This window comes from Thermobia domestica, chromosome 17, assembly GCF_964235325.1.
Source record: "Thermobia domestica chromosome 17, izTheDome1.hap1.1, whole genome shotgun sequence".
NCBI lineage: Eukaryota > Metazoa > Arthropoda > Insecta > Zygentoma > Lepismatidae > Thermobia > Thermobia domestica.
Genome location: NC_137470.1, coordinates 5,507,740 through 5,522,981, shown reverse-complemented (window position 1 = coordinate 5,522,981; position 15,242 = coordinate 5,507,740). Strand labels below are relative to the sequence as shown.

The 15,242-nt window shown below is 33.1% G+C and overlaps 1 protein-coding gene across 1 annotated transcript in view; it reads right to left on the bottom strand.

Annotated features, from left to right (window-relative positions):
* Positions 1–5,919: 5,919 nt before the first annotated feature.
* LOC145674395 (uncharacterized) overlaps positions 5,920–15,242 on the bottom strand; it is a 251,332-nt gene continuing 242,009 nt past the window's right edge. The window contains exon 5 of the mRNA XM_081744389.1: positions 5,920–13,699. Within this exon, the coding sequence (XP_081600515.1) occupies positions 13,164–13,699 (536 nt within the window). The 3' untranslated portion in view covers positions 5,920–13,163. The remainder of the gene's footprint in view (positions 13,700–15,242) is intronic.

Genomic DNA, 15,242 nt, shown 5'->3' with positions numbered 1-15,242 from the left:
GGCTTAGAGCAAAAGAAAGCAACAAAAAATAAAATAATTACCATTACCGAACTGTAAACAAACTAAAAATCACCTCAATTACTTCAAGTTCTGATTCCTGAATAAACCTAGGCTCTCCTCTGAAGCCTTGTTCAAGGAGAATAAAAATAGGAGTGAAAAAACATCTAAAAATTTAGAGGAATGATCTCACCAGGGAAGAGAAGTAGACATACGTCTTGTCTTTTCTATCATTGCTACCGGTTCTTAAGTGGGACGGAGCTGCACCACCACTTGGCTAGTAATTGCAGCAATAAATAGAACAAGACTTCTAGTCTACTTCTCGTCCCTAGTGAGTCAATTTCTTTAGATTTCCTTTTTTTCTCTCACAGTGCTAGCATACACTCTAAATCAAACAATATAAAAAATCCAACTTCATTTAGTAAGTAAATACAAAAATGAATTATTTTCTGTAAATGATATGCAAGAATTTTATCATTCCATATTCTTAACTATGTAATGTGGTAAATAATTACCTAAGTTTTGTCGTCTGTTGTAATTGAGAATAAATTCTTTTACTTATCTCCGTGCTGATTCTATACTGGATGTATAGGTTCAACTTTTTTCTTTAACAAAATTATTTGGGCTCATTACTCAAATTTCGAATCCAATTATGTTCAAATTTCTTAATTATTTTCCAGGTAAAATAGACTATGAAATTAATTTAAAGAAATAATTATATCAACAAATTTATAAAAGGAAACAAAGGTAACCACATAGCATTTGTTATTCATTGCAACCGGAAAACATCTATGTTAATCACAGTCGATTTCTCCAATGACTTACTGACATTCTAATGATCAATTTCACACTTCCTGTGCTTCGAAAATTTTCAAAATTTGATCATCATCTCTATTTTGTTTTCACCATTACATAATATTATTCCAGTATGTAATAAGTTAGCACTTCTATCATAAATTGATTACATTTTACAATAGTTGAAACTGACTAGAAATACTATTCGACAATCTGTGAAGTAGACATGTACATTTTTAAATGTGGAAATGACTTTAAAATAACAATGAAACTTATTCATTCCCAATGGGGGAAAAAAAATTGGTTTCATCATGTTCTAATTTGACGATATTTTTGTTTCACAAACTCATTTCCTATCAACAAATTATGTCTAATTGAGTTAAATTTTGATTTCTGTTACAATTAACATTTCTTATAATGATACCTGTGTGAAAACTACTCAACTCTGCTCATTATTTGTAATAACATTTGTTACAAGCATTACAAAAGATACACGATTATCAACACCATCTTATCAACAAATTTGTTCTTTACTAGGTACTCTGACGATAACAAGAATATCATTTAGATACAAACAATATTCATTATAATTGTATTTTCTTATGCAATTATGATCACCATGAATAAGGATAAACAAATTTACTAAAATTTTATTTTATCTCTTGGTATAAAAACACCAAAAATTGTAATTTAGTTTACCCTAATGCAATGTTAACTAGTCATATAACAAGATGAACACAGACTAGAAAAAATGATTATCAAAATTATCGACGTAAGGACAAGTCATTATGGAGCAGGCACACAGATAAGGAACTAAATAACTTACTACAAATTAATAAAAGAACGTACTATACTCGGAGCAAAATAACAAACGAATTGACATTTTGAGAAAGACGTATTATCCTTCTCTCACATCGTGAGTATTTTGTCGATTCGTCCACTATAACTGTCATCTCTTGTATTACTCTTTCTCTCGAGAGAGAGACGACGGCAGTTACAGTGGACGACTCAGCAGAATACTCACGATGTGACAAAAGAGTATTGTGTCTTTCTCAAAACGTCAATTGTTTCTTATTTTCTTCCAACAATAAGTGGAGCAAGAACTGTTCAGATCAACAAATTGCTGTGAAATACACGAACAGAACTTTGTCATAAATTATAACAGAGTTTATACTTGCAAGTGTTCCGAGGGTGCCACTGACGCTCTGAATCCACTGATACAGTATAAGAACACAACCTCGATCATATCAGAATTTGGCAACATATTAACAAAAAACTTCGTAGCACAGTTCATTTTTTATTCTAACCAATGTTGTGGAGAGAGAGCACACATTAATGAAGATACGATCTTAAAACAAGAAAGAAACAGATATCTAATATTCAGAATCTAATGTTTAGAATTTAGTAATATTTTATATATTTGAATAGAAAGTTGTTAGGGTACTGTTCACTAATAAATTGTATTAAGAATATGATACAGCGTATGGCAAAAGTGAAAAGAGGAAGGGGAAGAAGGGAATGGAATTAATGGAATCTTCAAAAAGGGTATTTCTTACTCCTAAATTTGCGACTGTAGAACTACCAATGATAAAATATTTGTTGTTCTGTCCTTCATGAAATGCTAAGTATAATAAAATTGTATATGATTTCTATTGTATTTTAGTGAAAAGCTTTAAATTACATAGAGATTTCATTTAATTAAATTATTATTAATTTACTCCACATTTTTCAGATATGGTATTTGAAATAAGATTTGCACAATGATAAAGCTCAGGATAAAATTAGACTTCTGATAAACACTTCTCATCTTTTGTAACAACAATGTTAATTTAAAATTCTGGAGAAATATGTGGAATGTAATACTACCATTACAAATCGGAAGTAACATGAATTTCCTACATTCCTCATATGTTGACCATATATATCTCAACTACATTCTCATTTTTTTCCAGAATGTCCCAAGAATATACGAGACATTCTACGAATGTGTCTATGTCTGCTTCACCGCGTCAATCACTTCTATAGTAACACAGTAAAACAGATTAAATAAAATAAAACTGAAATGAAATATAAATTTCGTGTATAAATTTTGCGTTTTTTCTAATGTTAGGAAAATTTTGTGACTTTGAAATGTTTCCTCACTCAGGCATTGTATAGAAAATTACAATTAGCGTTTTCAAATGAAGACGTTTTAGTTGGCAAATCACCAAGTGTTAATTACTGCAATTGTAAATTATCTCTACCAACCGAGCCTGCAATCAGGAGGAATTAAGACCACGACCGATACTCGAATTTCCTTGGTTCTGTAAACCATGTCAAATGCTGATGCAAAATAACTTTTCTTGTAGATTAAAAGTATAATTTGCTCTCCCTAAACTTTACCCTGTGTTAAGGTTTGATACTGGCCACAGGCTTACTATCATATCTTTCGTTTATTTGTCTTATATTTATAATGAAATTGATGTGTCTGATGAAGACAATGAATTAGATATAGGAGGAGCAGTCAGAAAGTTCCAGGAATTCTGTTGTAGCTTTTTATTACCACAATATAACTACACATTTACTTAATCGCCTTCAAAGTGGGCATCTTCGGAACTTACATACTTGTTTCTCCTCTCCTGCGAATGCACCGACTTAAGTCCTGTTTTGATATCTTCCGAAGTTCAGCCGTTGCGTTCGTTTTGATCTCTTCCACGATGACGAAACGAGTATCTTTAAGGCCTATTTTTAGCTTTGGGAACAGCCATACATCCGATGATGTTAAACTGTTTTAAGGCTATCAATCTCTGAAGCAGATATTTCCTATTTGCACATGAACTTGATGTTTGGGCACTGCTCGATCTGTGAAATTGCACTGGCTGATCACAACACTCTCCTCCGTTCAGCTACACTACTCGTACACTGACTCTTATCACCTGTTTACACTTGCCAAATTCATAATTAGGGAATCTAAGGAGTGTACTGTACAAGATTTATTGTGATTGTATCACAATTGCCAAAACTACAGCAGCATTTCGGGAATTTTTTGACTGTTCCTCGTATATATAGATGTATATGACGAAACTAACACAGATTAGTAATTCTAAGTGCTATGCTTTTAGTTTGTTTTAGTTGATAAAATTGTATAACTCTGGAAAATCAATAAATAAATTACAATGTACGAATTTACGTAATCATTACCATTCACCATAATTTTTGCGTCCCTCTAACTGCAGTTCTTGAAACTTTCATGTGAGAATGGCAAAATTCTTACGTCAGTTATTTGTGAAAATAGTTTCGATTTCAAAGTATTTTATGCAGCTTTTACTATCATTAAAAGGCGTTAAAGCAGCGAAAGGGCCTATCCGTTCAAAAGTCACGTTGCATGTTAATTCGAGACTGGAGATTTCAAATCCAGATGTGAGATATTTGAAACACGTAATCTCCGCGTGGGTCGACCTGGGTAATTCGCAGAAGATGCATATACTTTATCATTATTATTGATTTAACTTAAACCACTTGATTTTTGACAATGTTCTATCTATATTTATCTGACATGGTATACATAGTTTTTAAGCTGTTTATTATGTCTCTGCAAAAAGCTTTCAATTAGCAATCTCCTTATTATAGTTTTTGATATATATAGACGACTTCATTTTCTCATTGATTTTCCATTGACATAAATTTTAATGTTTCGTACTGTTTTTTGACTGTGTTCCATCCATTTTTAGGACAATTTGCTTTTAGAAAACATAAACTACATCTGAGCTGAATTTCAGCCATTTCCCTCACGTCTGTTCACATCATTACAACTGGATAGGCCTTTTATTATGGTACAACGTGTGCACAATATAAAGACAATAAATTGTTTGAAAAAGTCTGAATAAATGCTTCAAGTTGTTCAGAAATTATAGAGTACAGGGAATGAATGTTGATTTGGAAGACCGATTGCGTAAATCGACTTAAGAGAATCGAGATGTCCGTCACATTAGATTATATCTGGGTTAATTTTTGCCTATTTAGCCTACTTAATGACGCACCATGAAAGGCTTAAATTGAGAATGCAGTGATATGTTATTCTTTACCGAAAGTTTTCTCCTCAGATGTCCTAAAAAGACTTGGTCCACTGGAAAAAAAAATGTGGCTACAGTTTTTCTTGGTGCTTAAGGCGTAAACTTTGAAGCTATAATACAATTTGTCTTTGTGTAACTTGATGTTTTGTAAAGAAGAGTCTATGATTAATTTATTTGTAGTTCAAGTCTTTTTACATGATCATAGTTTATTATAATAATTAAAAGATGGATAACTACGTGAACAAAGCAAACTAACAAAATGTTATAAAATCAATGTTACTAAATTTAATCAACAAATATAATAAGTTTAACGTTAAAAACACTTTTGCAAAACAGGACGGTACTAAATTTTTATTTACTCGGACAATTTAGTAATATCCCTCTACGCGACGAAAAAACTAAGGTAAGTTTTTCCCATATTCTAGAGGGTATTTTAGCTCTCCGAAGTGTGCCTAACGTAACGTGTCCTTAAATTGTGCATAAAGACGTGATCGTATGACACTTGTCACGAAAAAATACAAATGTACGAGATTGCAAACATTTAATTTTTCAAAATAGAGTTACGATTGTATCACTTGCTTTTATAAAACAACGACATATGGCACTCTAAATGTCATTATCAATATACAGTAGAGTATTTTCCGGTGCATAATTTCTGCATTACAAAATATGTTAGCAATATGTTTATAAATTATAAGTAGAGACCGGATGTTTAGGCATTAAAAACCTGGAAAATAAGCAAGCAATTAGGCACTTAAAATGTAAAAAATAGGCAGTAAAATAAACACTAAAATGTAACTCGAAACAACCAAGATAAATCTATATATATAAAAGAGAACGCACAAAATCCTTTGTCCGCTCATCACGCTAATACGGGTGAACCGATTTCTTTCATTTTTGGGGGGTTGTTAGGATTTGGACCCTAGATGGTTTTTATCATATCACTTTAATTTTCAATTACCAGTGTCTTGAGATAATTGACCAATCAGGTGTCAATACGTACAAAAAATCCTTTGTTCGCTCATCACGCTAATACGGCTGAACCGATTTCTTTCATTTTTGGGGGGTTGTTAGGATGTGGACCCTAGATGGTTTTTATCATATCACTTTAATTTTCAATTACCAGTGTCTTGAGATAATTGACCATTCAGGTGTCCATACGTACAAATCCTTTGTTATTAGTTCATCATAGGTATAAAAATAAACGTATTTATATGCAACCCGCATGACCCTGTGACTCGGCGGGTTAACATAACTGACAGGCGCTATAAATCACTTGAAAGCGAAAAAGTAAAAATTATCTAAGTAACAAAGTTTATTGCGTTCCGGGATGACCGCAGCGAAGCGGGGCGGGTTGGGGTGACCGCAGCGAAGCGGGGCGGGTTAACATAAATGACAGGCGATATAATGTTAACATTTACTGCAATCTACTATGGTTTTTATCATATCACTTGAAAGCGAAAAAGTAAAAATTATCTAATTAACAAGGTTTATTGCGTTCCGGGGTGACCCCAGCGAAGCGGGGTGAACGCTGCTAGTACTCAATACAATTAAAAAATAAATTCAAGTCATAGATAATGTTCGAAAAATATAGAAACATACCTGTTTGTTAATATCTTTTTTTATTCTATATTTAAAGCGAAACTTGACATGTATCTCATGTATATTTCGTAAATACATTTTCCACAGCACTTGATCACTACATATAACAGTTTAAATTTTATACACTTTATTAGTCCAAAGTTTTGCCACATCTTATCAGTACAAACAGCACTTATATTTATCGGAAGAAGCAAAACCCTTTCTTGAAATACTAAATTATATAATCTTTCGCCAATAATTTCATATTTTAAAGGAAATGCATAGAATGGGCAATATTAGGCACTAAAGCAATTATTTAGGCAGTAATGGGAGAACTAGGCAAAATAGGCAAAATAAAATTGGCTAAAATTGAAACTATAACCCCCCATATAAACTTTAAAACGTTCTTTTTGATCATATTTTTAATATTAAAGAATAGGCATTTTGCCAAATATCCGGTCTATAATTATAACTTAGCGATAATAACTATTATTAGTTAGACCAAACGTATTATAATCTCTGAATGCTATGCGAAACGAATTTACAAATATCTTCTAAATCCATAGGAAAATACATAACAAATTTTAGAGCATTTTTTACCGATCCCCAACAAAGTAGTGGCGTTTATAGGATTAAATATTAGTGTAACAAAGTTCAAACAGAAAGGAATATTTGTACCAGAATAGCTGAGCACATTCGCACATCGAAATCTCGTAGTTTGCGAAACTTATCTGGATTACTAGCGCATCTTAAACACTATAACCATAGCATTGCGGATTCATGTTTAATAAAGAAAGCAAAAACCGAAAAACGAAAAATTACAAAATCCTATTACATTCATAAAGAAAACCCTACACTCAATTTAGATAAAGGTAAAATAAATGTGATTTGGAGCAGCCTTTTTGCTTCATATTTCCGCCGTCTGGAAGATTGGGAGAAAGCAGTGAACAGCAATGAACAGTGACGAGTAAGTGACCACTTGTATGTTTATTTTTGACAGGAGACTTGTGCTCTACATTTTAAAATCCTTTTAACCAGTTTTTACCTATCCACATTCCTTTCCACGTTTGGAATCCTCTTCGAATTGGATTTAGGTGAAGATGGAAGAATGATCTTCCGAAAGCACTACTTAATCGTAGAAGATATTTTGTTTTTTTGCGATGAGTACTACCCATTTGCTTACATTTCTTTCTTACAAATAGCTGATTCTTCGATTATTCGCTCCTTCCTCTCTCAATCCAATGAAACATAAATAAAAGAAAGTCAAGAAAGAAAGAAACGCTCGTGAAAATTTTGGAATTCGATATCTTAAAAGTAGCATTCGCCAAAGTAATGTATAACTTGCTATCAACTTGTATAGCTGCAGATATGGTTCATCTGGGCACCCCATGAATTGACGAATTTTCAAATCGTCAGTTGTTCATCTGGCGAAACTTGCAGCCATTCGGAAAAAAAGATAAATTACGTTAAAACTTTTTAGGTTGTGGAAATATTTGGTGTAAATAATATAAGCTTAATCAGTCCAAAGAAGTCACACACCAAAAAGTTTCAAACAACACACACACACACACCAACTTTTAAACGTAACCATTTTTTCTGACTGTCATGAGGATGGACAAAAAACGTTTCGAAAATAAGCTTAACAATTGTGCTACTTAAAATTTGTAACTCAGTTGCCCTCAGGAAGTTTGGTGAACGCCGTAATGACAAATTGATCTGAAGATATTGTCAATAGAGCGCTCATATCAGCACCGAGTAGGCCCAACGCTGCTTCACTTGGGTGATCTTAAAATTTTTATGCCATGACATGTGTAGTTGTTTTGAAGTCATTACCAAAGAATATCTCAGGTGCTGATGTTAGACTGTCGCAAATATTACTACCTGTTTGGGATTACAATGTATCTTTGTTTTAACCTACAATACAGTAGCTTATATACCACGAGAATATGGATATACTTTTTTTTTATTTGAATTAAGAATCATATGAGCACGTCCTTCTGCACAACTTTTGGACACTCAATGAAAATTCTACGATAATAACAATACATATATATATTTTAAACTTCTGAATTGGTTTGTAAGTGTAGTTCATATTAAAAATGACAAGAAAAATACAATAGTTCTTAATTATAAAAAGATCAGCAGAATTTCGTAAATACTAATTCCACCGCGACAGCACTACGAATCTCGGCGTTAATATCCAAGAAACTTTTATGTAATCGTCTGTATTTCTCTACTGATTTGAATGTAGAAGTCGTTTCAGTCTTCAGTGGATATTACTTGAAATGGTTCCTCTACAGGTTTTCTTCCAGAAAAAATTGTCCGAAGGGGAAATCGGAATGTGAGGAGTTACATTATTTGATAATGGGAGTACACGGGTAGACTATTTGCTAAAGGACAACATGTAATCGCAATTTATCTTAGCTCTGGGGTGCAGTTGGCCAATGACTTCCGGAAGTATGCCTGGAAGAAACACAGTTCCTATATAACTTCTCTAGATAAGTTCTTTTAATTGAAATTTATATATATATTATTTCTGAGCATAGTCCCTTTAATTTTGAAAAAACAAAATCTATGAATATTAAGTCAAGGAACAGTTCTCATGTAAAATGAATTTATACCTGATTCTTTATATGGAGCTATATAAAATTATATTAAAAATGAACAAAAAAATCAGAGAAAATAAATTTACTTTACTTTTCTCAGGTACTATAGGTAATTTTTCCTTCATAGACTATAAGATCATTTTACAAAACAATATAAATACGTATATCAATTTAGAAAATAATATGGATCAATTTTGAGAGTAATACAGATCAATTCGGAAAAAATACAGATCAATTAGAAAACATGTCAATTTGGAAAATAATGTAGATTATAGAACATAATACATACTGCCATACTGGAAACAGAGCATTTTGGAAATGTCAAGCCTGCATTTTTAACATGAAAACTGATAATTAATTTCTCTGTGCTAGTGATATGGAACAATTGTCAGTACTATGTACAATTACCAGTAGAAGTTTGTATCTAGTTTCGGCAGATTTAAGGAGCCATATGTCGGGAACCGTAAGTCATCGAGATCATACTGATGTTGATCAATATCTAAGAGAACGATGAACATTTTGGTACCAAATAGTAACCGGTGGCCACTGGACAACTGGCCACCGTTCTCCAGATATTGGCCAAAAATGATCGGATTTCGAGAGATTTAAGGAATCATATCTCGGGAACCGTTAGTAATAGAGAGATAATATTTTGCGAATTTTTCAACTTTGAGCATGTGTCTTTTTAAAACAACATATCATAGAAAGTTTAACTGAACTCTTAAACAAAACATATCGAAAAAATTTAACATTGGAAATTAAAATTACTCAATGAAATGATAAATGGATAGATGTATTACAAGAAATGTTTAATGAGTATAATAATAAAGTACACAGAACAATTGGTATAAAGCCTGCAGAAATTAAGAAAAAATTAATTATTTTTAAGTTCGTTCTGGCAATGCTCGTGGAGCATTCTCAACTTTTTTTTTTTTTTTTTTTTTTTAATAATTACTAAAATCAGCTCACATACTTTGAAGTTTTTGAGAAAGAAACCTTTTCTGGCGACTGTACATAGTCTAAAATCAATCTTAACACTTTCTCATTATAAACAGACATATGATAGTAAAATATAGAGTACTATGGAATAACTTATTTCTCTCGCATCTCCATATGGTTGTTTACACTTTCGTTTAGAGTAATATAATGGAATTTAATTTTAGCGAATGTAAAGGATGACAGAAATATTTTGACAATCTCTTATATTTGAAGAGTGCAAAAAATTGTGAAAAAAGAATTACCCCTCTTACTTACATGCTTTTGTTTTTAACATTCTAATGATTTTAACTTCTGGTTTCAGCAACAAGTGTTAAAACTAGTACATGTTAAACATTATTTAACATCTTGTTAAGTTAATTTACGACATCAACAGTATTTATTATTAGTTATCATAACAGAATAACTCTAGATTTACAAAGTTCTAAACGGAACTGGTCGAAATTGTCTTGAATAGCCATCTAAATCAGAGCAGTATGAAAATAGTATAAAACGCTAGAGGACATTAACACGCATAGGTTGGCGCTAGGTAAGGTTAGTAAAATTTCCATAGGAATCTTGTAACAAGCAAAATATTGAAAACACACTCGAAATTTCTTTCTTGTTTTAATTCCGCATTGCACGTTTGCATTGAATATTTGTAACCTCGTCAAATCTTATAAATTATCCAATAACATTATTCTGTGCATCTACTACCACACCTGACAAATTGAGCACTATAAGGCACATTTGCACTACTTCTATGCGTTTCAATCTGTAGGATAAAACAATTTGTGGTCAGTTAGACATACGTCTTCTTAAGAAAGATATGATTATGGCATTTGTATTGCTTAGAACATAGGGTGTAATTATAGGAGAACACGCTAGGTTCATTTACATTTTATTAAATCCTAAAACTTTAGTCTCTGCAATCACGATATAAAGGCGAATAAAGTTAAAATGAATATATTAAATAAGTAAGGAATAGTTGATGAGTTCGTTAGATTAACTCAACCATCACTTTTGAAGCGTTATCAATGTTAACAAAATAATAGTATCATAGTGAGATAAGAAAAAGTAAATTAATAAATTAAAAGGAACTGTTGTTGCCTACTTTCCCACAAAAAGGTTTTTTGAGCGCTTGGTTTCAGTCGAACCACTGATTTTTATTTTAAAAAATTATTTATTTATTTTTTTTAGTGGTGGTTTTGGAAAGGTTGGTAAGAGTGAAAGAGTCATAAGAAATTTACACAGGAAACCAACGGATTTAGAATAGGGAAAGAAACCAAAAGTGAAACCGAAGTGCTAGGGGCGCTCCCTTCCTCAAAGATTATTCAATATTTATTTAGAAGGAATACTTAAGAAGATCTCCAAACGGGAGATGATATTTCAGTTGTGAGTTAGCAAATTAAGTATATTCGCTTTGAAGATGATTTAGCTCATATTCGAATCTGGAAGAAAGATTAATAGAATGTTACAAAATTTCAGGAAAAGCTATAAAGAAAAAATAAAATGAAATCTTTCCCATGTATTTGCTCTTCAGGCTAACGGAGACGATGATTAAGGCAATTGAATGATGGATGAATTAGTGGAATGAGAAAATGAGGGAAAACGGGAGCACTCCAAGAAAACTCATGGACACTATGTTTGTCCACCACAAACTTACTTGGGGGGAATCGAACCAGGGACCCCACGCACCAGAGGTAGGCGCTCTACCACTGAGCCACTGTACCCCCGAAGCTGTAAAGAATATAGGGTAAAAAAAAAGACGCAAGGAATGGTGATTGAAAGAAAGTGAATTATATCAAATGTGGAAATTGAAGGAGGGGAGAAAGCAGAACAGATGCCCAAGTAACATTGTTAATGAAGAAATTAAATTTGAACGGGTAATATAAGCAAGGATAGGAATGACGGACAAAGTTTTTAGGAAGAAGAAAAGTTTATTTTGTTAAATAAAGGGTTACGGAAAACATCCATCAAGTTTTTAGTAAGTTTTCTCGGGGTATCAACCAGGTGAAGGTATTAACATCCGACGTTTCGAATACATCCGGCGTTTCGAAGTCTGAAGATGAATGCAATGTCTGCATTCAAAATCTCGTAGAAGCGTCAACATTACGGAAGACCGACAAAAAGAATGGAAACATTTGAAATGTATTGGTGAACTAGAGAAATAATTTTCCGTCTGTGTTCTCCATTTTTGTACGTTGACTTCTATCCTTTAACATTATATGAAACCATGTTCTGAAAATTTTGAATTTAAGACTGTATATATGAACAGGAAGAGTTTTATGAATCAGTGGTCAGCTCCTTTGTGGAATTTTTAAATAACTGTTAAGATCTGAATACTGCTCCTTCTGGTCTTGGTACTATGGATAACTTAAATTAAGTCTGACCGAAGCAAACACTCATTATTCCAAATCTGCGATGCAATTTCGGCAACATATCATCGCCTTCATCAGAAGATAATGTGTCTGAGGAAGATAATGATATATTCCGAAACTGTAACAGAGATTAGGAATAATATATGCATTGATTTTCCTTTTCATTTAAATTAACCAATACTAGATATTTAACAAATATTGATGAAACCAGATTTAGCTGTATTCTTTCAGCAACTCCTATTCACTCAATAGTATTCAGGATAAAACTTTTGAAGTATTCTTTCCCTCATATTATGCATTAACAGGGAAGCGGAGGCCCTTTTTCCTTACCATTAGAGTTGTTAAACAAATAAAAAAGGCAAATAATACAGGTCACAATTCTAAATTAATAAATTCGTTCCCCTAGTGTCAAATTTGGTGTTTGGAGGGGAAAAAACTGGTAATTTATACACTCACTAGCTCCAAACTTCGTGTCAAGAGTCATAGGTTACCTTTAAGTTACTTTCAAATCAAATACATTCAATATGCAGTTCCACAGCCTAACTCCGTACTGCTCTCATGAACGTCCAACAGAACTGTTACTGCAACATCCCTCGAATATTCTGCAAATATTTGTGCTGCGTGGAGAATAACACTATAGAAGTTTAGTAAGTACATAAAAATATTTTAGAAATAGCAGTTTGCGAGTTCTTTAAAAAATTAGACATCTTTAATGTACGCCCACAAAATTTTTTAAAAGAAAATGCACCATGCTCTTATATAGAGTGAGCGATTTTCTATTTCTTTTTCTTCTGGGCACCAGAAGGTCGTGAAGTCTGTGGCCTTTCTTTTGCATTATGTGTTACACCATTTGGCCTTACAACAGTCTCACAGTCTGAAGGTGGAGTTATTTCAAGCTTGGGAACAATGAATCCGGTTCGCTCGGTTTTAGAAACCGATCTCCCGGTTGTTCCAGGAACAGGAGTTTGAAGTACAGGCGAACTAGCACAGATGGCAGCACTAGTGAGATGAGAAACAAGTGAGAAATCTCGTCCAGATTTTGCCCCACTGTTGGAAGATTTGAAAGCACGGCGTAATTTAAGACGAAGCCACGATCCTTGCTGTCGTTTGTCGTTTGATGTTAGTACTTGTTGATTCGTTATGGCATCTCCTAGTTCCGGTTCACTGCCCCAGCGTCCATTTTCAGAAGCTCTGTCCAATTTACAACGAGAAAATTTATCAATGGCTTCAGCACAGATGTGTCGCCCACAAAGTTCGGCCCATTGGTCAGCCCGTAAGCCTTTGCCGTCATCTACAAGATAAGGAGATGCACCTGAAAAGAAAACAAGGAAAGAAGCTTACAATACCACACAATGAAAGAAATCATAGTAAAATACTGGTTAACTACAACTTCCCTCACTACACAAATTTCTATACATATTTACGAGAAGTTAGAGCCTTTCTATTTTAAGTATGCCCCTGCTGGCGCTGCTGTCGATGTATTTTTCCAGCACCTCCTTCGAAAGAGGAGGGACATGTTGCTGTGACCGAGATCCTTCAATAGTTGGATTCGGACAAGGTTGCCACATTGAAACATTCCGAATTATTTCACGGACTTCACTGTGAACTGTCTTGTTAGCCATTCTGAGTAGTCTACCATCTTCGCTCGACAAGACCAAACGACTGAAGGGAAGGTTTCCTCTGCAAAACTGCAGCGGGGATGGGACCGAAGTATGTTTCACATATTTTACGAGGGCACACTTGAAATAGAAAGGCCTTAGCTGATATGCCCGTTCTTTGCATAGCAAAAACAGGTTTATGGAAAATATTTCCTCCCTTCCCTCCTTTAGATACGAATTTAAATAGACGTTTATTGATGAAAATCTATAAAATACTCTTATTTTTGGTATAAATTTTGAACTCATGTATTCCCTTAAAATATGCCTTCTAATGAAACTAACATAAAAACTTTGTTTGAGGTAGGTTCTAACTACGTTTCAAACTCATTTAAAACTATCCATCCCTTTCTCCAAGCGATCACAAAGAACAGGCTACATCGATTTCAATGTGAAGAAAGAAGTTCAAGAAACTCTCTTAAAGCGGAAATTTTGTAAAACGCTGGGTCGCATTCCTGTTTACATACCAGTTAACATATTTCTGTGTTACAAAAATAATTTTAACTTTAATTTGCTACAGATATTGTACTAATAGTAACTAAACAATAATTCTAATTACTGCACTTACGTTTGCGTTATGAAAATTAAGTTATAAGTTTTTCTGCTATATTCTACCTACCAATGAGTAAGTTGAAAGTTTTACAAATGTAGTTTAAGCTATTCCTGAGGAAGTTGTAATTTTAGCAATACGGGCAAAACACGTTCCTTGCGTGGGATATATATGTATACGATCTAGTCGAAAGTCTATGATAAAAGAAAATATTTGGCTTAAAATAAAATGAGAGAGGCGAATAAAATAATTTTGAATGGACTGAACTGCAGAAAAAAGGGTTTAATAGTTTTTTCTCAACAATTAATTATTTAGTCTTTTAAACAATCTTTTTAAGATAGTTTTCTTTTATATAAAAAATGTATATCAGAGATAAAATTGGAAGAGGAAGTGGTTTACAACCAGAGATATTTAATGTGTAAGTTTTAATATTTGTTCTGTTACCCCTTTAACATTTGCTGAGTAATTGTATTTTCCTTTAAAAAAGGACACACCTCAAGAATTCAATAAACTGGAATAATGTTACAATGACGAAAAAAATCAACGTTTAGTATCTTAGTTGAATTCATCCCATGATTCTAAGGGGAGTCGGCGATAATGATAATGAATGAAATAGTGGGCAGGGCCGGCCCTAGGCAAATTGCTGCCCC